The sequence below is a fragment of the Gopherus evgoodei genome, chromosome 5 (assembly GCF_007399415.2).
Source record: "Gopherus evgoodei ecotype Sinaloan lineage chromosome 5, rGopEvg1_v1.p, whole genome shotgun sequence".
Classification (NCBI taxonomy): Eukaryota; Metazoa; Chordata; order Testudines; family Testudinidae; genus Gopherus; species Gopherus evgoodei.
Genome location: NC_044326.1, coordinates 30,931,316 through 30,949,135, shown reverse-complemented (window position 1 = coordinate 30,949,135; position 17,820 = coordinate 30,931,316). Strand labels below are relative to the sequence as shown.

The 17,820-nt window shown below is 41.6% G+C and overlaps 1 protein-coding gene across 9 annotated transcripts in view; it reads left to right on the top strand.

Moving 5' to 3' along the window:
• Positions 1-2,811: 2,811 nt before the first annotated feature.
• Positions 2,812-17,820, top strand: part of PROM1 (prominin 1) — a 92,895-nt gene continuing 77,886 nt past the window's right edge. For 7 of the 9 annotated variants that reach the window (XR_004000662.1, XM_030564563.1, XM_030564560.1 and 4 more), the window contains exons 1-2: positions 2,812-2,902; positions 11,916-12,343. Coding sequence is in view for 7 of the 9 variants with exons in the window: in XM_030564563.1 (XP_030420423.1) it covers positions 12,124-12,343 (220 nt within the window). In the remaining 2 variants the exon portion in view is untranslated. Of the gene's footprint in view, positions 2,903-3,042; positions 3,124-11,915; positions 12,344-17,820 lie in introns of those variants that run through there. The other 2 variants (XM_030564559.1, XM_030564565.1) reach the window with 2 other exon arrangements.

Below are 17,820 nucleotides of genomic sequence, written 5' to 3'. Positions count from 1 at the left end.
GTGGTTGATTGCGACCTCACCCAGATGTGGGGCAATGGCCTTCATCAGCCGGTCCTGGACGGCGTTGTGGCGCAGCTGCCAGGCTCTGGCGTGGGGCTTGCAGCTGCACAGGACGTGGGGCAAGGTCTCCAGGGCGTACCCACACTTCCTGCAGCGCTTGTCTCGGTTCCCATGGTGGATGGCTCCATTGAGCGGGACGCAGTTCAGGCGGGCGCGGTGTATGAACCGCCAGTTGGCGAAATGGGTGAAACTGCCCACGGGGAGAAAGTGGTTGCTGGAGTCCCACTTGCTGGTCACCTCAAAGGCCTTGCCCTGGTCGGGTTTTTTCCTCAGGGTGTCCACGTAGAGCACGTGGACAGCGGCCTATAGTGACTTCTCCAGCATGCCTCTGGCTCCGGGGCTGATGATGGTGTTGTCCTCTGTTTCGATCCGTGGCACCAAGACTCCCAGCTCCTGTCGTTCCTCGCTCCATATCCAGCGGCAGACCAGTCGTTTTCCCAGCCGGCGCATGGCGTTGCGGGCACGGGACCACAGCGAAGTAATGTCGCCCCCGTCCCAGGCGAATTCACCGTCCAGGGACCCGCTCAGGAAAGTGGCTACATCCGGGCCGGAGGGTGGCCTGCCAATTCGCTTCTCGATGACGGTGCGTAGGGCGGCCACTGCGACGTTCTTTACCATGGCGTCCGGGCACGTCAGGAGGCGGAAGGCGTGCGTGACGACCGCAATGTCGCAGAGGTCACCCATGCGGGGGACGTTGGCACCACCGTGCCTGTGGGCAATGTATATGAGCTCGTTGCTGGCTCTCTGGGGCAGGGACAGCCACTGCTTAACCAGCTGCCGGATGGTGTTGTCTGCCTTGTTGAGGGGCACCTTTGCCACGGCAGAACCTCTTAAGATGAAGGTGATGCGGGGGATTAGGAAAGTGTTGAGGGCATTGATCTTCTGCCACGGCGCCAGCAGGGATGCGTCGATCTTGGCAGCGTCCTGTAGGATCTCCCGGATAGTGTCCTCAGGGGTCTGCCGGACGCGGACACCAGTCGGCGTGCTGAGGTGTTGGTACGCCTGTCCTTCTGCCAGGGGAACGACAGACACCTTTACTTTCCCTGAGGATATTTTACAGCTGTAGATCCTATCCTTTGAGATAGCTCTGTCCTTGGTTTCTTTCCACCTCTGTCAGTTATTTCTATCTGCAAACAGAGTGAAAAAGGGAAATAAAAACCTATTTTTTCCAGTGTTTTTAGGGATATCTAGGGCAGCATTCTGATCTCATTTCACCAATGTAAATTCTTACTGTGCCATGAGTAGTAGCAGTGAAAAGTGAGATTGACTGTGAAAAGTGCACAAGAATTATTCCTACCAGTTATGTTTTGATATTCCAGTTGGGGAAAACCCAGTTGGAGAAATATTATTTACCCCTTCATACAGCACTAGAACTAGGTGTCACCCGATTAAATTAATAGGCATCAGATTTAAAACAAACATAACAAAGTACTACTTCACCCAAAGCAGAGTCGACTTGTGGAACTCATTGCCAAGAGATGTTGTGAAGGTCCAAAATATAACCAAGTTCAAAAAACGAATCAGATAAATTCATGGATGACAGGTCCATCAATGGCTATTAGCGAAGATGATCAGAGATGGAACCCCATGTTCTGGGTGTCCCTGAACTGCTGACTGCCAGAAGCTGGGACAGGACAACAGTGGATGGATCAAGGGATCACTTGATAAATGCCCTGTTCAGTTCATTCCCTCTGAAGCATCTGGCAACAGCCACTGTTGGAAGACAGGATACTGGGCAGGTGGACCATTGATCTGACCCAATCAGGCCATTCTTCTGTTCTTAAAACCAAGCTAAAATCTCAAAGCTGCAAATACGAAAATACATGATGTGGGACAAGGAACACAAAAACACAGTCCCTGGAGAATGGAAGTTCCTGCAGATTGACATATAGGAAATAGAGAGTTTGGGAAAATTAATTTGGCTCCCTGTCCTACTGATAAATCACTGGTCTCTTTTAGAAGCCAAAGGAACCACTTAGAAACAAGGACATGAGTCCTGGGAGTAGAAAGTATAATCTTGTTAGGAAACCAGGGCAACCTCAGAAAAGATAAAATAAGATATTGTTCCAAAAACCAAAAATAGAAGTGGCTTTTATTAATGTAATTTACAGGAAATGCATAACTGTGCGATTGCAAAAGAATATTAAGCTGCTTTATTAAACCCCAGAATAAGGGCAGAAGGGCATTCACAAATCACCAATCTAGGGGGTAAAAGTAGGAGGCTGGAGTCAACTGACAAAATCAAACTCTAGTTTCTCCCCAGTTTTTTGAGATACTCAGATTTTGGTTCAGCCCACTATGTATAGGGATACTGTCCCCTTGGATCCGTTTTGAGTTTGAACTCTTCACTGCGAAGAGGTGTCTTTTGGACCCCGTTTTTTTGTTTGCCCCACTGCAGAAATAAGGGGCGATCTGTGCAGACTTGATCCCGAACCCCTGGCCATTGGAGACCATCAGGCCCCTGCAGAAACTACCTGCACAACTTGGACCCAGCTCTGAAGAGTCAGGAGACCTAAAGTTCGGGGCGTGCAGCTCTGGGGGGGGGTCTCCTTGCCCCCCATACTCAGCTTGCACAGAAAGCAACTGGTGGCCGAGCTGTGCATACTGCTGGGGAACCCGGCGCGCGACCCACTTGACCGACTTCGCGTCCCGCAGCCCTCGCTTTGCATCGTTCATGAGCTGGGTGTGGGGCGCGGGGAGCTGCTGATTGGTCCGTGCGGCAGAGGGCGGTGCCTGCCTGGGGGGCCTGGCGGGGAGGCGGCCGGGCGGGGAGGCTCAGGAAGCCCAGCCGGGAGCCGCTGGAGCCGGAGCCGGAGCCGGCGCGGGCTGTCCCTGGGTCCGGGTGAGTGATCGGCTGGCTCTCCCCGCGCGCCGCTCTGCAGGGAGGGTGGAGACCGCGGGGGGGTCCCAGCGCCGCGCAGCCCCGGGGCAGAGTGCACGGGTCCTGCCCTGCGAGTTGCTGCTAGTCCCTGGGTGGCGAGTCCGCAGGCAGTGCCGGTCGCGGTCGAGGTCTGGAAAAGCCTGGCTGTGGTGTGGGAGCCCATTGGCGTGGGCTGTGAGCAGGTATAGAAAACATCGGGGTGTGCGGGAGAGAGGTACCTCCATAGAAAGCATTGTAGCAGAGGCTCTGCTAGCCCGTTGGAGGGCCCTAAGCAGGGACATTTGGGGTGGGGCCTGATCCCTCACCCACCCCTAAAATACGGATTGCTCTTTGTGCAAACCAAAAATTATGCTAACTTAATGCATAGTAATGACTTGTTAAAAAGCCCACGTTCAATAACGTGAACAGTATTTTGGGGGTAATACTAAATACTTTGAGCCTCTTGGGCCGCTAATCAAGTGCTCGGTCTACTCATGCCTAGCGCCACCATTTGTAGGGTGCGGGAGAGGAATCCCCTCCAGCAGCCGTGGGAGAAGGGAGCGGGACCTTGCTGTAGAAAACAGTGGATGTGGGGTGGGGGGAGCAGAAGAACCCCCCCTAGGAAGCACTGAGGGAAGAGGGGGTCCCTCTATAGAAAACACTGTGAAGGGGTGAGGCATGTGACACAGAAGGGTGAAACATCCTTCCCATTATAGAAAGCGTTGTTGTGGGACCGTATGTTCACATATGTGTTGTGAGGGTTTGGATGTGAGAGAAGCACAAGGCAGTACTGTGGGAGAAAAATGAGGACCTCCAGAGATTAACTAGTATACCACACTCTGGAGATGAATAGGGTGCTGTTTTAGAAACCACTTCATCTAGCAGGTTCAAGAGGGTGCGTTGTAATAAGCAAAAATATGCTGTGGTATCTGCAGTCAAATCTTGAGTCCAGACTTGAAGCAGAGACCCAGCCATGCTCACCTCGTGGCTTTGTATATGTTACAACATTTTATTGTGCTCAAAGGTGACTGTGAAGAGTTGAGGTAGCTTATGAGTTACTGGCCATTAGTCACTGTAGTTTAGGACAGATCGTATTGAAAGGTCATGAATGATTACATTCTGGTCCCAGCAGGGAATCATGAAGTGTTTGTTTTGTGGGGTGGGGAAGGGAAGGGGGGGGGCAGGGGAGAGGAGTTGACTCTATCTCCTTCTGTTCATCCTATCCAGGGAAGCAATTAAGAAAGAAGCTGTAAAATCAGTTCTGTAACTCCAACCAAGACAGAGTTTAACCACAAATCATACTATGTAATATTTAGAATTAAACTGGTGAGGGGAGAGGAAGAAAATCCCAACTGTTTAAATGTAATTGAGAAGAAGGGGGGAGGGTCTTGTCCCATTTATGAGATATTATTTACACAATCTGTTGTAATCCATTTTCCTCTGCATTAGAATCTTTCCAGCATACCCCACCAGTTCTGAACTGTCAGCACAGCAGATTTCCTTTTTATGGAATGGCTTCATAATGTTGAATGTTTTTATAATCTTTTATTTTTGCTCTACAGTGCCCTCATAGGGCATGCTTTATAAATATTATCAGAGCAAACAAGCTGATTTTTTTTTTCTGTCCCACTTAATGAATCTAATCTAAACATTTGGTCAACTGGCTAAAAGTAAACCAGCTGCCAAGTCTTTCTTTCTTCTGGGGATGGAGACTGACTCCCCTGGAATTAATTTTAAGGCAGTTGTTAAAATTATCACCTCCTTATGAGGTATTTTGCTGTGTTTCAGTGAAACGCAACCCAATTTTTAAATTTTCCTTTTTAAATCTTTGTTTTGTTTTTTTAAACAGATCCAGAAATGCCATCCTATGTTCTGCATATCTGGCTACTGTGACTCCAGCCATTCTCCCATTTTGAACTCACAATATGCATGTTAGATGCAAGTTGAGACTTGAGACTCTCCAGCAGGGCTGGTGCTACTATTTAGGCAGCCTAGGCAATTGCCTAGGGCGCCAGGATTACTGGGGGGGCGGCAGGTGGCTCCGGTTGACCTGCTGCAGGCATGCCTGCGGACGGTCGGCTGCTCTCGCGGCTCCGGTGCACCTCCCGCAGGCATGCCTACGGCAGCTCCACTGGAGCCACAGACCAGCGGACCCTCCGCAAGAATACCTGCGGCAGCTCCACCGGAGCCGCGGGATCAGCGCCATAGCGGCGAAATGGCCATGCGCCTAGGGCGCAAGAAACCCTGGCGCCTGTCCTGCTCTCCAGTGTTAGTTTTCTTTATTGTTTTGCTACTGTGTTCTGCAGTCCCTGATGTTTTAGAAGGAGGTTTTTTATCCACGAAAGCTTATGCCCAAATAAATCTGTTAGTCTTTAAGGTGCCACTGGACTCTTTAGTGTTTGTGTGGATATAGACTCACACGGCTACCCCCTGATACTAGAAGGTACACATACTCCCTACTCCTCCTATGGCAACAAGTTGCAGTCATTATATCACAGGCCTAGAAGAGGTTTTGTAACCAAACGCCAGATCTTTTGTGACTTGCCAATGGCTAGTGTGGCTTATCATTTTATGTATTCTGAATGTGAAGCTTTTATATTTTTGTGTGTGTGGAATGTACAGTGCAAGTAACTTTCCCTCATGTGGCTGTGACCTCATAATTTGCATTGCTCTTATAGTGGTTGGTGTCACTGGACTCTGGAGAGGGAATTATAGACCAACTTTTCAAATGTTTAATTTAAAAAAAAATGTAATGCACACAGCGGAGTCCTTGATCTGTGTCCAGTGTGGGCAAATGCCCCATCTTCTGCCCTCCATTCTTTGTTCATTGCCAAAGGGCTCCCACATCCTGCTCTAACAGTCTGGCTCCTGGTTAGTTGAATCTCAGTTCAGAGTGAATTGCAGTCACATCACTGGATTGCAATATTATGTTTGCATAGATTGCAGCATTAAAGGGAAGAAATGCAGTGTAGTTGTTAAAATTGAAAACTAGACATTGGAGAACCTGTGTGCTATTTCTAGCTCTGCAACTGAGACTTGGTCTGATCTTAGAACAATTCCTTAATCGCTCTGTGTCTCAAACTCTTCATTTATAGCAAGGGGATTCTATCCTACCTATGTGTCAGGCATGTCTAGGCTTAATTAATGTAGTAAGGTGACTTGAGAATCTTGGATGAAACGTGTTTGCTCGCTCTCTCTGGAGTTAGTATTCTAGCATACTTTTTATACAAAAGTTTGTGGCATGCTCTCTACAGAGTGATAGATCGCAGATGCCCTAGAGTTGGGTGTAGTTCATGGGTGGGAAATCTTTTTGGTCTGAGGGCCATATCTGGGTATGTTCCCTGCCAGTGGTAGCTGTGGGGGCAGCATGCTGAGCCCCCTGGCCGCTTCTGTGTGTAGGGGGGATATGCTGCTGCTGCTGCTGCTGCTATTTCAGGAAGCCACTCAAAACCATACCCCCAACCTCGCTCCCCAGCTGGAGTGCTGGAGAGGGATAAGCCCCGGACCCCACTCCCCAGTGGGACCTCAAGGGCCAGATTAAAACTTCTGAACGTCCGGATGTGGCCCAAGGGCCATAGTTTACCCATCTCTGGTGTAGTGACTTCTATACATAGAAAAGTATGAGGAGGGGTTCAGAGGGAAAAAAAGCCAAAATCTAGTATTTTTAAAGATGAAAACTAATACCTGTGCAAATTACAATGAGAAATAAACTAAATTATTCCATTCAGTTACATTTTATGTAGCTGAATTTAAGGTTTTCATGAAAAACAAGGACATTAAAATGAATGTCTGGTATCATGTGGATTAATTAATAAACTCCTTTTAAAATACTATACAGTTCTGTTCCCCTGCCCACACACTTATACTGAATATGAAGAATCTGTGTATCACCATGAGTGTAGCTCACAAGACGCAAGAGTAAAGCGTAATGTGCGGTTTGTTTCTAATGATACAAAAGTCTTGTGCAATGGTGAAGAGTGTCATAGAAATAAACTCTCATATATGTTTGTAGCATTTTTTTTTGTCACTGTTGCAGCTTTGCCTTGGGGATTGGTGGCATTTTTATTGATTGCATATTCTATGGATAGGTTTCTTTTTCCAATGCTGTTCATCTATTGTAGCATCGTTAGCTAGCAACAAACTTCCAAAAAGTTTTTGTTTGCATAGAAAGATAAGGAAAACAAAAGAATCCCATTCACAGCCCCGATCTCTTGTGATTTGAGTAGGGGAGCTTTCAGTGAGTGCAATTCCTGTTCAGATGCACATTGGCTTTTTTGAGCCATAGGACTGGTAACATTTCTGTAAGCTTATTATTTATTATTACTATTATTATTGATATAGCACCCATAATGTGCTGGTGCTTTACACAGCACTTCTCTTGAGGAGAATTTACACTTTTTTTTTTGAAATAGCATGGCAAGAAATACCACCTTATTATTAGAGGGAGGATAAGAATTCTAGAGGCATTCCTTTTTGATTCCCAAGAGGCCAGGGGAGCGAAAACTATTTTATTTCTAAAGTGTAGTTGCTAAATTTATTTATATTTATAATGATAGCATCTGGGGATTTCACTGGCATCTGTAGAATTGAAGAACATTTATGTTCATGTTCTCATAGTAGGGTGCCATTAGTGTCCTCATAGCAGGGTGCCATTAGTGTCCTGAAATATGGGATTGGACCTTGCATTTTCAACAGCATTCTTCTGTAAAGCCAACTAATCTTTTTAATGTCATAATATTGTATGACTTAATATTTTCATCAGAGTCACACTAGTGACTCTTTAAGTTTTTTTTCTTCCTCAAGAAGGCACCTTCATAGTGCTTTACTCTTGTCTACATAATTCTGTGAAACTAAACATTCTCAGGTTTGGAAATTAAGGGCTCAGTTTATTACCAATTGAAGTCAATTGGAACCTTTCCAATGGCTTCATTAGGCATTGAATCAGACCCTAATTGATTAGCACTCAGAAGCTAAATAATAGATTTACTTGAAAATTATCAGAAAATTCAAATTGCACTCAAAGTTGTGTACCATTTTTTTCGTGCAAAATGGAGGTTGAACTCCTGTTAAAGGTGGGTTTTATTTCACACTTAAAGTTAACTAAGATGTTCCTACCATTCCATAATTAGAAGCATTCTAAGCAATCTACAATATATGCTGCTTATTACATTTAATCATAGGGCAATCTATAAAGGGATAAGATAGCAATCCACGATGAAGAAAATCTTGAAGACTAAAGAATGAAGTAAACAAATTTGGGGAAAAATATAAGATGTCCTTTGGGTCTATATATCTGTCTGGTTCATAGCATAGATGCTTTGTAACCATCAGTTATTGCTTTGAAAATGCTGAAATATTTGAATTTATATGTGTAGTTTTATATGTGTAGCATTGAGTGTCATGCTTCAGGGTAGTTGGAAAGACTGCCTTTTTTGAATAAGGCATAGGTTTTTCAAATATTTAGAGGAGTATTAGAATTGTTCTTTCCTGGCTTTTTCTAGTAAAGATAGGCCAGTTACTGAGAGAAAATAGAAGCTGAACACCATGAAGAGGAGGAATAGTCTTTATTCCTGGCTCTGATTTTGGATTTTTCTGTCCCAGAGAGCTCCTCTAGCTTTTGACTGATATTTTGAACAAAGCATGTTTATTGCTCTTTGCAACAATAAGTAGTGGATCTGTGGTGTAGCTTGGTGTATTCAAGGTTGATAAACTGGATTTCTCCTCAGAACACTTGCTGTGTGTAATTTAGCAGGAGCGATGGAGGATGGGGAAAAGGTTCTTAGATTTCCCCATAGCTGTGGTGTACTCCTGCAAGAGAACCCATCACCACCAACATTGTAGTTTTTTACCTTCATGCTTCATCAGATTTTGGTGCACCATGGAGATCTGGGGGACAGGGGTTGTTTGATAGTAAAGCATGTATATTTTTGTATTATTTTACCTTTGGTCCTGCAGGTGAATGGTTCTTTTCTTCCAGGGCGTTCTAGAGGCTCAGCAGATTCATGACCCTTCAAGGATGAGCCAATCTGGGTGGTTCACCTCTTGCTTGGGAAATAGGGTGACCAGACAGCAATTGTGAAAAATCGGGATGGGGCTGGAGACCAATAGGCGCCTATATAAAACAAAGCCCCAAATATTGGGACTGTTCCATAAAATCGGGACATCTGGTCACTCCATAGGGAAAGTCATGAACTCTGCTGGGGGAAAGTACTGTTGGACCAGGAAAACAGTAAGCTGCTTATATTCCTCATTTCCACTCATAAGCCAAAGCTCAGTCCAGCACACGGGTCCAGACACAATTCAGAAGAAATTAGTGGTTGACATAAGGTGTTACAGGTGTCCTTTATATGTGTACTGATGTTCTGAAGGGCAAGAAATCTAGGATACTCCAGTAGAGTGCTAGACAGTGCCTTGATTGGCCCCTCTAAGGAGTTTGCAGTCAGTTGAGGCCTGTACACCAGCCAGGAGTTTGGATCTGTCCTATACTTGGATTTGTATTACAGATGGATGCTCTTGAAGGATTTAGCCTTTAAAAAAAATAGCATTTTTGGCATCCGAAGTCAGAGGAGAACAGAAATACCATCTTTTTGTTTTTGTTTTTCTGCTTATGTTGTACCAAATAGCCAGTACTGGCCAACTGGCCCAGGGCTGAGTTGGCGGAGTTGTCTAATTAGGCCTCAGTGACACAGAGGCAAATTCATATGTTTCATTTGAAATGAACAGTATTGGCTCTTTGCTTATAGACTTCCTCAGCAGTAAAATTGACATGACTCATGTATTTTCACAACTGCTCTTCTTTTCTTAATAAAAGATGTAAAAGTGACCAGAGTTTTGCTAATTTCACTGTTTTGGGAAGCTACAACCAGCAACAGAATCATTAGAGTTGAGTTCACTTACTCAAAAAGACCGTATCTCATTGGTTCATATTCTATTATTTGTATTATCATAATGCATCAGAGCCCCAGTCATGGACCAGAACCCCTTTGTGTTAGGTGCTGTACAAACACAAAATAAAAAGACTGTTCCTGCCCCCAAAAGTTTACATCTAGATATAAGACAAGAGACAGCAGGTGAAGCAGACAGACTGGGATTAAAAGGAAACTATAGGACAGTATTGGCCAGTAAAATAGGCAGTGATCTCAGCAACCTAACTATTCTCCTGTTTTTATAGGCCTCACAGCAAAGGAGAGTTCTGAAGGGGGATAATGAGTTAGTTTGTAAATGTTTATGGAGAGTTACTCTCAAGCATGGGGGCAACATGGAAGAAAGCATAAAGGTGCTTGTTTGAAAATTTTAACAAGTGGGTGATGGAGGCTGACATGGGCTGAACAGATGTGGGAGTTGACTTGTCAATGCTGAATAAGAGATAATAGGTAGGGTGGCCATAGGCTACAATAATAAGACAAATAACTGATTTTTGAAATGATAGAAAGAGGGAGCCAGTGATGGGATGCAAAGAGGGGTTACATGATCAAAGCAATGGGTTAGGAAAATGAGCTTTGGAGCAACACTTTGAATGGATATGAGTGGGTGATGGTTCCATTTGTCAAGGCCAGAGAGAAGGAGGTTGGAGTAATTGTGATGTGAAATGATGAGAACCCAGAGAGAGGTCTGAGTTGAAGATGACACCCAGCTTACAGGCCTGAGTGACATGTAGGATTGGTAATGTTTTCCACAGTGATTTGAGAAAGGGGGCAGCAGGGAGGATTGGTGGGGTGGGGGATTAAGAGCTCTGTTTTAGCCATGTTGAGCTTGAGCTGACAGACATCCATGAAGAGCTATCAGAGACAGACCAAGTTTTTAATATGGACAGAAGACAGGTCTTCAGTAGAAAGGTAGATTTGTGAGTGTCAGCATACGGATGGTAGTTGAATTGGTGTTTGTGACTGAGATTGCTTTTTGAGAGAGAAGAGAAGGAGGCCAAGGACAGAGCACTGTGGAAAGCCTTACAATTAGCAGGAGTTTGTGAATGAGACCCACTTGTGCTTTATAGGGAAAGCTTCCTATCTACCTGTGGCAATCAGATTTTACAGTAATTGGCAGAGAAGGTGTTTCTTGAATCTAGAACATTCAGCATCAGTACAAAGATTTAGCTTCATTTTGGTTACAAATTGAAAGTGAAGAATAACTTACATTACATTGTTGGCTATGTTGAAAGGGAAATATATTATACTAAATATGTGGGTTTTTTGGGGGGGCATTTTATGTTTGAGGGAATTAAGTATTTTAATTATTTAAATTTTAGTATTAGAAAATGCATGAGGTTGATTGTTTTAATCCATATTTTATTTTTAAAGTCCACATACCCTGTCTGATGTCCCTATAATGTTATGTGCCAGAAATTTTTTTCCCCCATGACCATATGTTACTGACACTATAAAATGAATTGAAAGTTTTTAAATCCTTCTTTGATAGGTGGTAATTTCTGGCTTCTCCTTTAATAAAATAATGCCATAAGAGTAAAGAAATAAATATGCCTCTGCTAACCTATGTGGAGGGGGAAGTTTTGCAACACTGGCAAGTTATGAATTCTCAGGGCAGAGAAATTATATCATTTTGTATTAATCATCTGCTTATGTATATCAATCCTTGTGTGGCTGTCTCCATGCATTTAGAGTTGGATGTTAAAGCATTCATAAAATGCACTCTGATTATTTTGTGACTAAATACAATACATCTGACTCTTACAATTATAAGTAAAGTAAATATTTGTCCCTTTGATTTCATTTCCTCTTTATGCTGCATACCGTGAGATATATAATATTTATTTTAAAGGCTCAGTCAAAACTGTGAATAATCAGTGGTTTCCTCAAGTACTGTGTATAATGGATCAGTTTTTTCACACATAGGAATAAATTGGTCTGGTCTGCCCTATTTAGCTGGCTAGTATAATCTTTTTGTGTTATATTTCCACATGAGATTGGAGGCATCTCACACTTTCATATCCTTGTGGAGTGAAGGTGCTCATTAAAGAGTTGTTTTCTGTCTTTGCCAGAAATGGTGCACTGCCTCAGTTCTGTGAAGAGCTTCCACGCTATTCCGAAGTCAGTGTACATTATCGAAGACTAACCAAAGGACTGAAGACATCAGCTTTTTCCTGCTGACACATCTCACCCCCCGTGAAGAGATTTCTAATGTGCTGAAGATTGCTAGACTTCGGGGGAGCAAAATCTCTACCTCATATTTTATGAATATTTTTAGCCATGGCTGTGGAACTTTGTTTACTGCTGCTGTCGCTTTGTGGAAGTACTATTTCAGAGGTGCAGCCTTTACACAAACCACCTCCTGGAACTTTGGATTTTGGGTTTGTGCCTGCAAAGACATATGATACAAATGCATATCATGAACCTGGACCAATAGGAATTTTGTTTAGACTAGTCCATTCTTTCCTTTATTTAGTGCAACCAAATTCTTTTCCACAAGGTAAGTATGTAAATTATATCTTATTTTAATGACCTACTTTTAAGATATTAATTTTCACAGTAAATAGTGACATCCCTACTTAAAAATAGATGATATATATGGGTTCATTACCAGCAAGCAGTGGGGTTATGAATCTGTAAAAAAAAATCACTGGTGTTTGTCAGTGATTGAAATCTGCCAGTGAAATTTTTTTTGTCTCATAAATTTATTCTTTAGCTATTTGAGTTTTTTTATTTTATTGAAATTTGTTCCCATCTCAACTCTACTCTGAATCCACTGCTTCTGAAAAAGTATAAAAGCCTTGCCTCAGGTTTTAATCTGGGATAAAAGTTTAATTATTCTCGTTTTCGGTGGTCATTGACAGACTGTGACTTTTTACTATGTAATTACAAGATTTGTTCTAGAGATTATTCTGCAAAAGGAATGTCAGTAGCAAAGTAAATTCCATGCATTTCTATATCTGTGCATCTGTACTGAAGTCATAAAGAGAATTGCATTGTATAGCTACATCTAACTTGTGACTTATTTGTTTAGCTTTGTAACCTTAAGAACTTAAGCTTTTACTCTCTTATTGGACTATTTCTCTGTTCTCTGCCCCCCTCCCCCTGCCCCCGCCCAACCACTCTGGTTTCCAAAGCTGGAAAAGAATTAATAAATTCTTAAGAGAAGTATACATGTTTAAGATTCTAGATTGTCCATGAAAGACCCTTCAATAAGCTCTTGGAGCTGTGGATCTGGTTTTTTATTACTGGTTTGTGTTTTTTCACCTCATTTACACCGTCTAGTTCAGGTGTTAAAACAGAATGTCAATAGTGTTTTTGTATAAATTTGGCATTAAAATTCACAGCAGGCTGAAATTTTAGTATATGAAAGCTGAGCAACATTTTTATTTTGTTTTACTTACAGATTTTCACCAAATTACTTTGTCTGTTTTTAGCTGTAGCTGTGCACAAAAAATACTTACTGGTTTTAAATGTTACCTGCATTTATATCTTAAAAAACCTTTTCAGTTCAAATAATTGGGATTTAGAAAGACAATATGTACATCAGTCCAAATGCTGTGCTTCTCAGGATAATTACAAGGAGCTATAACTTCATAATTGGTTACTGCTGTGTATAAGAAATGAGCTGTAGCTCACTAAAGCTCATGCTGAAATAAATTTGTTAGTCTCTAAGGTGCCACATGTACTTCTGTTCATTTTGCTATGTATAGTGTCTCCCATACATTTGTTTTTTCAATATAAAAATATGAAGTCCACAACCATGTCAATGCTTATGGAAGAAAGCGGTCAAAACAAACTTGAGTGGGTCTCTAGTGTTATATTGAAACCAAACTTAAAGAATAGGCTAATTCTTATTCTGACTACGCCTCTGAGTTATTACAAGTTCACATAAATACTGTACTGGATCCTGCAAGCCTTGTAAGTATCCATTTCTCATATTTATTATCCAATTGATTTTAATGAAATTATTCTTGTGAATAAGAGTTCCAGGAATGGGTCCTATGAACATAGGTGCAGATTTTAAGTTTATGGGGACTAAACCTGTAAATACTACCAGGCATAGGGTTTATTACAATTTTTGTAATCCTATGGGACTACTTACAGTAGTAAATGCTATACCCAGCGGTAGGTGTTTCCAAGATTAGGCCCGTGGAGAGCAAGTAGATACCTAAACATAAGTTCTTTGTTCTTATTTAACATATGCTTTTCTTTCCTTCTCTTCTCTCCCCCCTATATTTTTCAAAACCTAGTTTCTAACGTTTGCGTTATATGAAGTCTTTTTTGTTCTCCCTCATCCCAAAATTTAGATCTGAAGGATGATGTGGATTTCTGAGTTGTCATCATATAATTAGTTTAATCCCATAATCTGTTTTAGCATATGCTGTTCTATTTCATATCTAATGTATTAATTATGAGGTTACTTTTTAACTGTTTATAAAAAACAAAGACACTGGAATAGGATTTAGTCCAATCAAGAGTTGAAAAAAACAGATAATTTTTAGTGCACATATACCTTTTACACAATCTCTTCCAGAGTGTTTAACTGTAAACTTTGTTGCTACTAATTAGGCAGAGGCTTCAGGAGAGTTTAAATCTTAATGTAAGCTGTGGGTATTAGCCTAGTTTTCCCCTGAACCTTCATGTAATCAATGTGTGTTGTTGCTTTATAGCCATGAATCAGAGAAGAAATGTAATTAAAAATGGTACTGATCATTGAAAGGTCCGGAAAATATGTCCGTTCGAATAGCAGTTGAGAAATGGGGAGATTGCCAAGAGTCCCACTTCCACCTTTGACCTTTCTCTTTGTTCACCTGTAGTACATGGCCTGCTGATTTTCCTTGTTAGTGCTAGAGAGGGATTTCTTTAAAGGTACTGTTTTAAGACTTAGGGCTTGTCTACACTGGCAGTTAACAGCGGTGCAACTTTCTCGCTCATGGGTGTGAAAAAACACCCCGCCTGAGCACAGCAAGTTGCAGCGCTGTAAAGCGCCAGTGTAAACTGTGTCCCAGCGCTGGGAGCTATGCCCCTTGTTGAGGTGTGTGTTTGTGTTTTTTCCCAGAGCGCTGGGAGAGACCACGCAAAGCATGTCAAAGTGCTGCTGCAGCAGCACTTTGGTGTTGCCAGTGTAGACTAGCCCTTCGCGACTCGTACTATTTAAATTGCATGTATGTATTCTTACTGTGCTTAAATCATTTATCTGCTTGCAGTAATGTTCAGGTAAAGCTGAATGTTTCAAGGCCAGCCAATGCAGATATAAAATGCTTTCAAGCAACAGTAAGCAATTAATAAGGAAGCTATTGCTAACTTTGTGCCTCATGGCAAATGGCAGTGGCACAATATTCAGTGGTGTAGCTGTTAGTCCCAGGTGTTTAGAATGACAAGGTGATGAGGTAATATCTTTTATTGGACCAACATCTGTTGGTGAGAGAGACAAGCTTTTGAGTTTACACATAGCTCGTCTTCCAGTCTGTGAAATAAATTGGCTTCCTGTGCATGCTATGTTGGAGAAAGATTACTTTTAAAAGAAGCAAAGTCTTAGAAGTTACTGATCTTGCATTCTAGATAATAGCAAGTTAGATATGGGGGGAAAGGTGGATAACTGTCATTGGTTTGCAGAAAAAAATCAAGTATAAATCTTTAAAAAAAAAAATGATAATCCTGACATGTTTATTGAATGTTATGGTGATTGGAATCAGAATAAAAATAGGAAACATAATTCATAGCTTGGCTATTTTGACAAAGATAATTGAAATCACAAAATGGGTTACTGTAGAAACATGGATAAGATTTATGTGGCAAAGTGCTGTTTTACTAGATTGCCTTGTGTGGGTGCATAGTAATACTCCAATAATTTTAGCTATTTTTAAGAAACTCTGTGTAATTATGATTTGCATTGTAAGTTAAGAAGACAGGCGAAAGTTGTTTGTGTCTGAGTAAAGATAATATCAGAATGACGTGTGTGTGTGTGTAAGTAATAAAAACAATGCTCCAAATGGTAGCCTAAAAATGTGGATGCACTCGTACTGCAGTTGCTAGTTCTAAATGTTTTACTCAGCTTCTATTGAAAATTTAAATGTTACCTTGGTTTCTTTTTAAATTAATGCGTAATTGAAAATAAATGGTCACTGGGAGAGTTTCATGGCCATAAATCTAACTTTTAAAAATCCTAAATTTATATAATAGGAAAATTAGTTATGTGATCAAATGTGTTTCTTAAGTGTTATGCACACTAACAGAATTAGGACAGGGAATTGCAGCACCTCTTCAGTACACTAATTGTTTAAGTTGCTGAGTTTGAAAGGGCAATATTAAGTTCCTGCTGTGAGGGAAAGAAACTAGTCCTAGTTTTTTTTTAAAAATTGTTCATTTTGTTATTTGACCGGAAGGACTGTAGTGAGTATTGAGAGCTAAAGTCTGTTTTCAGTTCTACCCACTAAATCCCATTGACTTCACTGGAAATTGCACAGGTTTAAATGAGAGCAGAATTTGTCCTTAAGCATATGATACATAAATATTCTGTCGGGAGATGTGGCCTAATGGATAGAATTGGAATAATGGTGCTATCCTCCTTTATAAAGTGTTTCAATATCTGCTGTTGAAAAGCTCTATCTAAATAGTAGGTATTATCTCATGTTTTGTTATTAATTTAACTTAACATTATAATAAATGTTGGCATTTCCAGGAGAATTACAAACAATTTGTTGTCACTCAACTAAGACAAGATATAAGAAAACAGCCTTTGGGTTTTTTCTTCTCACCAGAGGATGTTTTGAAGACCAAGACTATAACAGGGTTCAAAAAAGAACCAAATAAGTTCATGGAGAATAGGTCCATCAATGGCTATTAGCCAGGATGGGCAGGGATGGTGTCCCTAGCCTCTGTTTGCCAGAAACTGGGAGTAGACGACAGGGGATAGATCACTTGATGATTACGTGTTCTTTTCATTCCCTCTGAAGCACCTGGCATCGGCCACTGTTGGAAGACAGGATATTGGGCTAAATGGACCTTTGGTCTGACCCAATATGGCCATTCTTATGTTCTAACTTGTTGAAAGATGAAACAATCATTTATTAGTGAAACTAAATTAATCTGTGATGGTAGCATGGTACTAGTGAAACGGCTTGTTTATTCCACTTGGTGGGCTATGAGCCTTCAGATGTGAATTTGTTGTATACAGGGTATGGTCAATATGATCATTTGGTTGCTATGAATATCTTAAAGTGGCTTCTATCTTTGTTCCCTTGGAAACCAGTTATTAGTTCCAATAAAATGATTATCTGAGATTCATTTGCCAACAGGGTATGCACAGCAAATATTAATCTTAGAAGTTTTCCTCTTCTAGCTAAAGAGTGAGAAGTCATTAAGAGAAGCAGGCTCAGGAGAAACACCCATTTGTTTTCCAGTAAAATAAGACAAAATTATAGGCATGGCCTACTGTACTTAATCAGGGTGGTACAGGCAGTGTATTATGGAATTCCAACCATTACCTTCCAGATATGCACCATTTAGAACAAACCATTTGACAAGTAAACTTGTCAAACATATGCCTTCATGGCAAAACATGGTTTGACATGTTAAACACACTACTTCCCATGAGGAGGAAGGATAAAATATTGACTGAATCTCAGAACTCGAGTGCAATTGGTCTGAGAGCTATTGTCTAGTAGTGTGAGCACAAGACTGGGGTTTAGGAACTTGGGAGTTCCAATGCTAGCTCTGTCATTCAGTCCCCATGTGATGTTGGGCAAGACAGTTATGCCCTGATTTTCAAGTCATTGGGAGTTGCAAGTGGCAGTGTTCAGCATTGTAACATCTCTTCTTCATTTTCCCCATCTGTAAAACTTCCATATCTCTCCCAAATATTACAGTGATTAGATAATGTTTTTAAAAAAAAAGGAAAACAACTACATTTAATAGAATTTACTATTACTGCATAGCACTTTTACACTGACAACTGTAAGTAAACTAACAAAG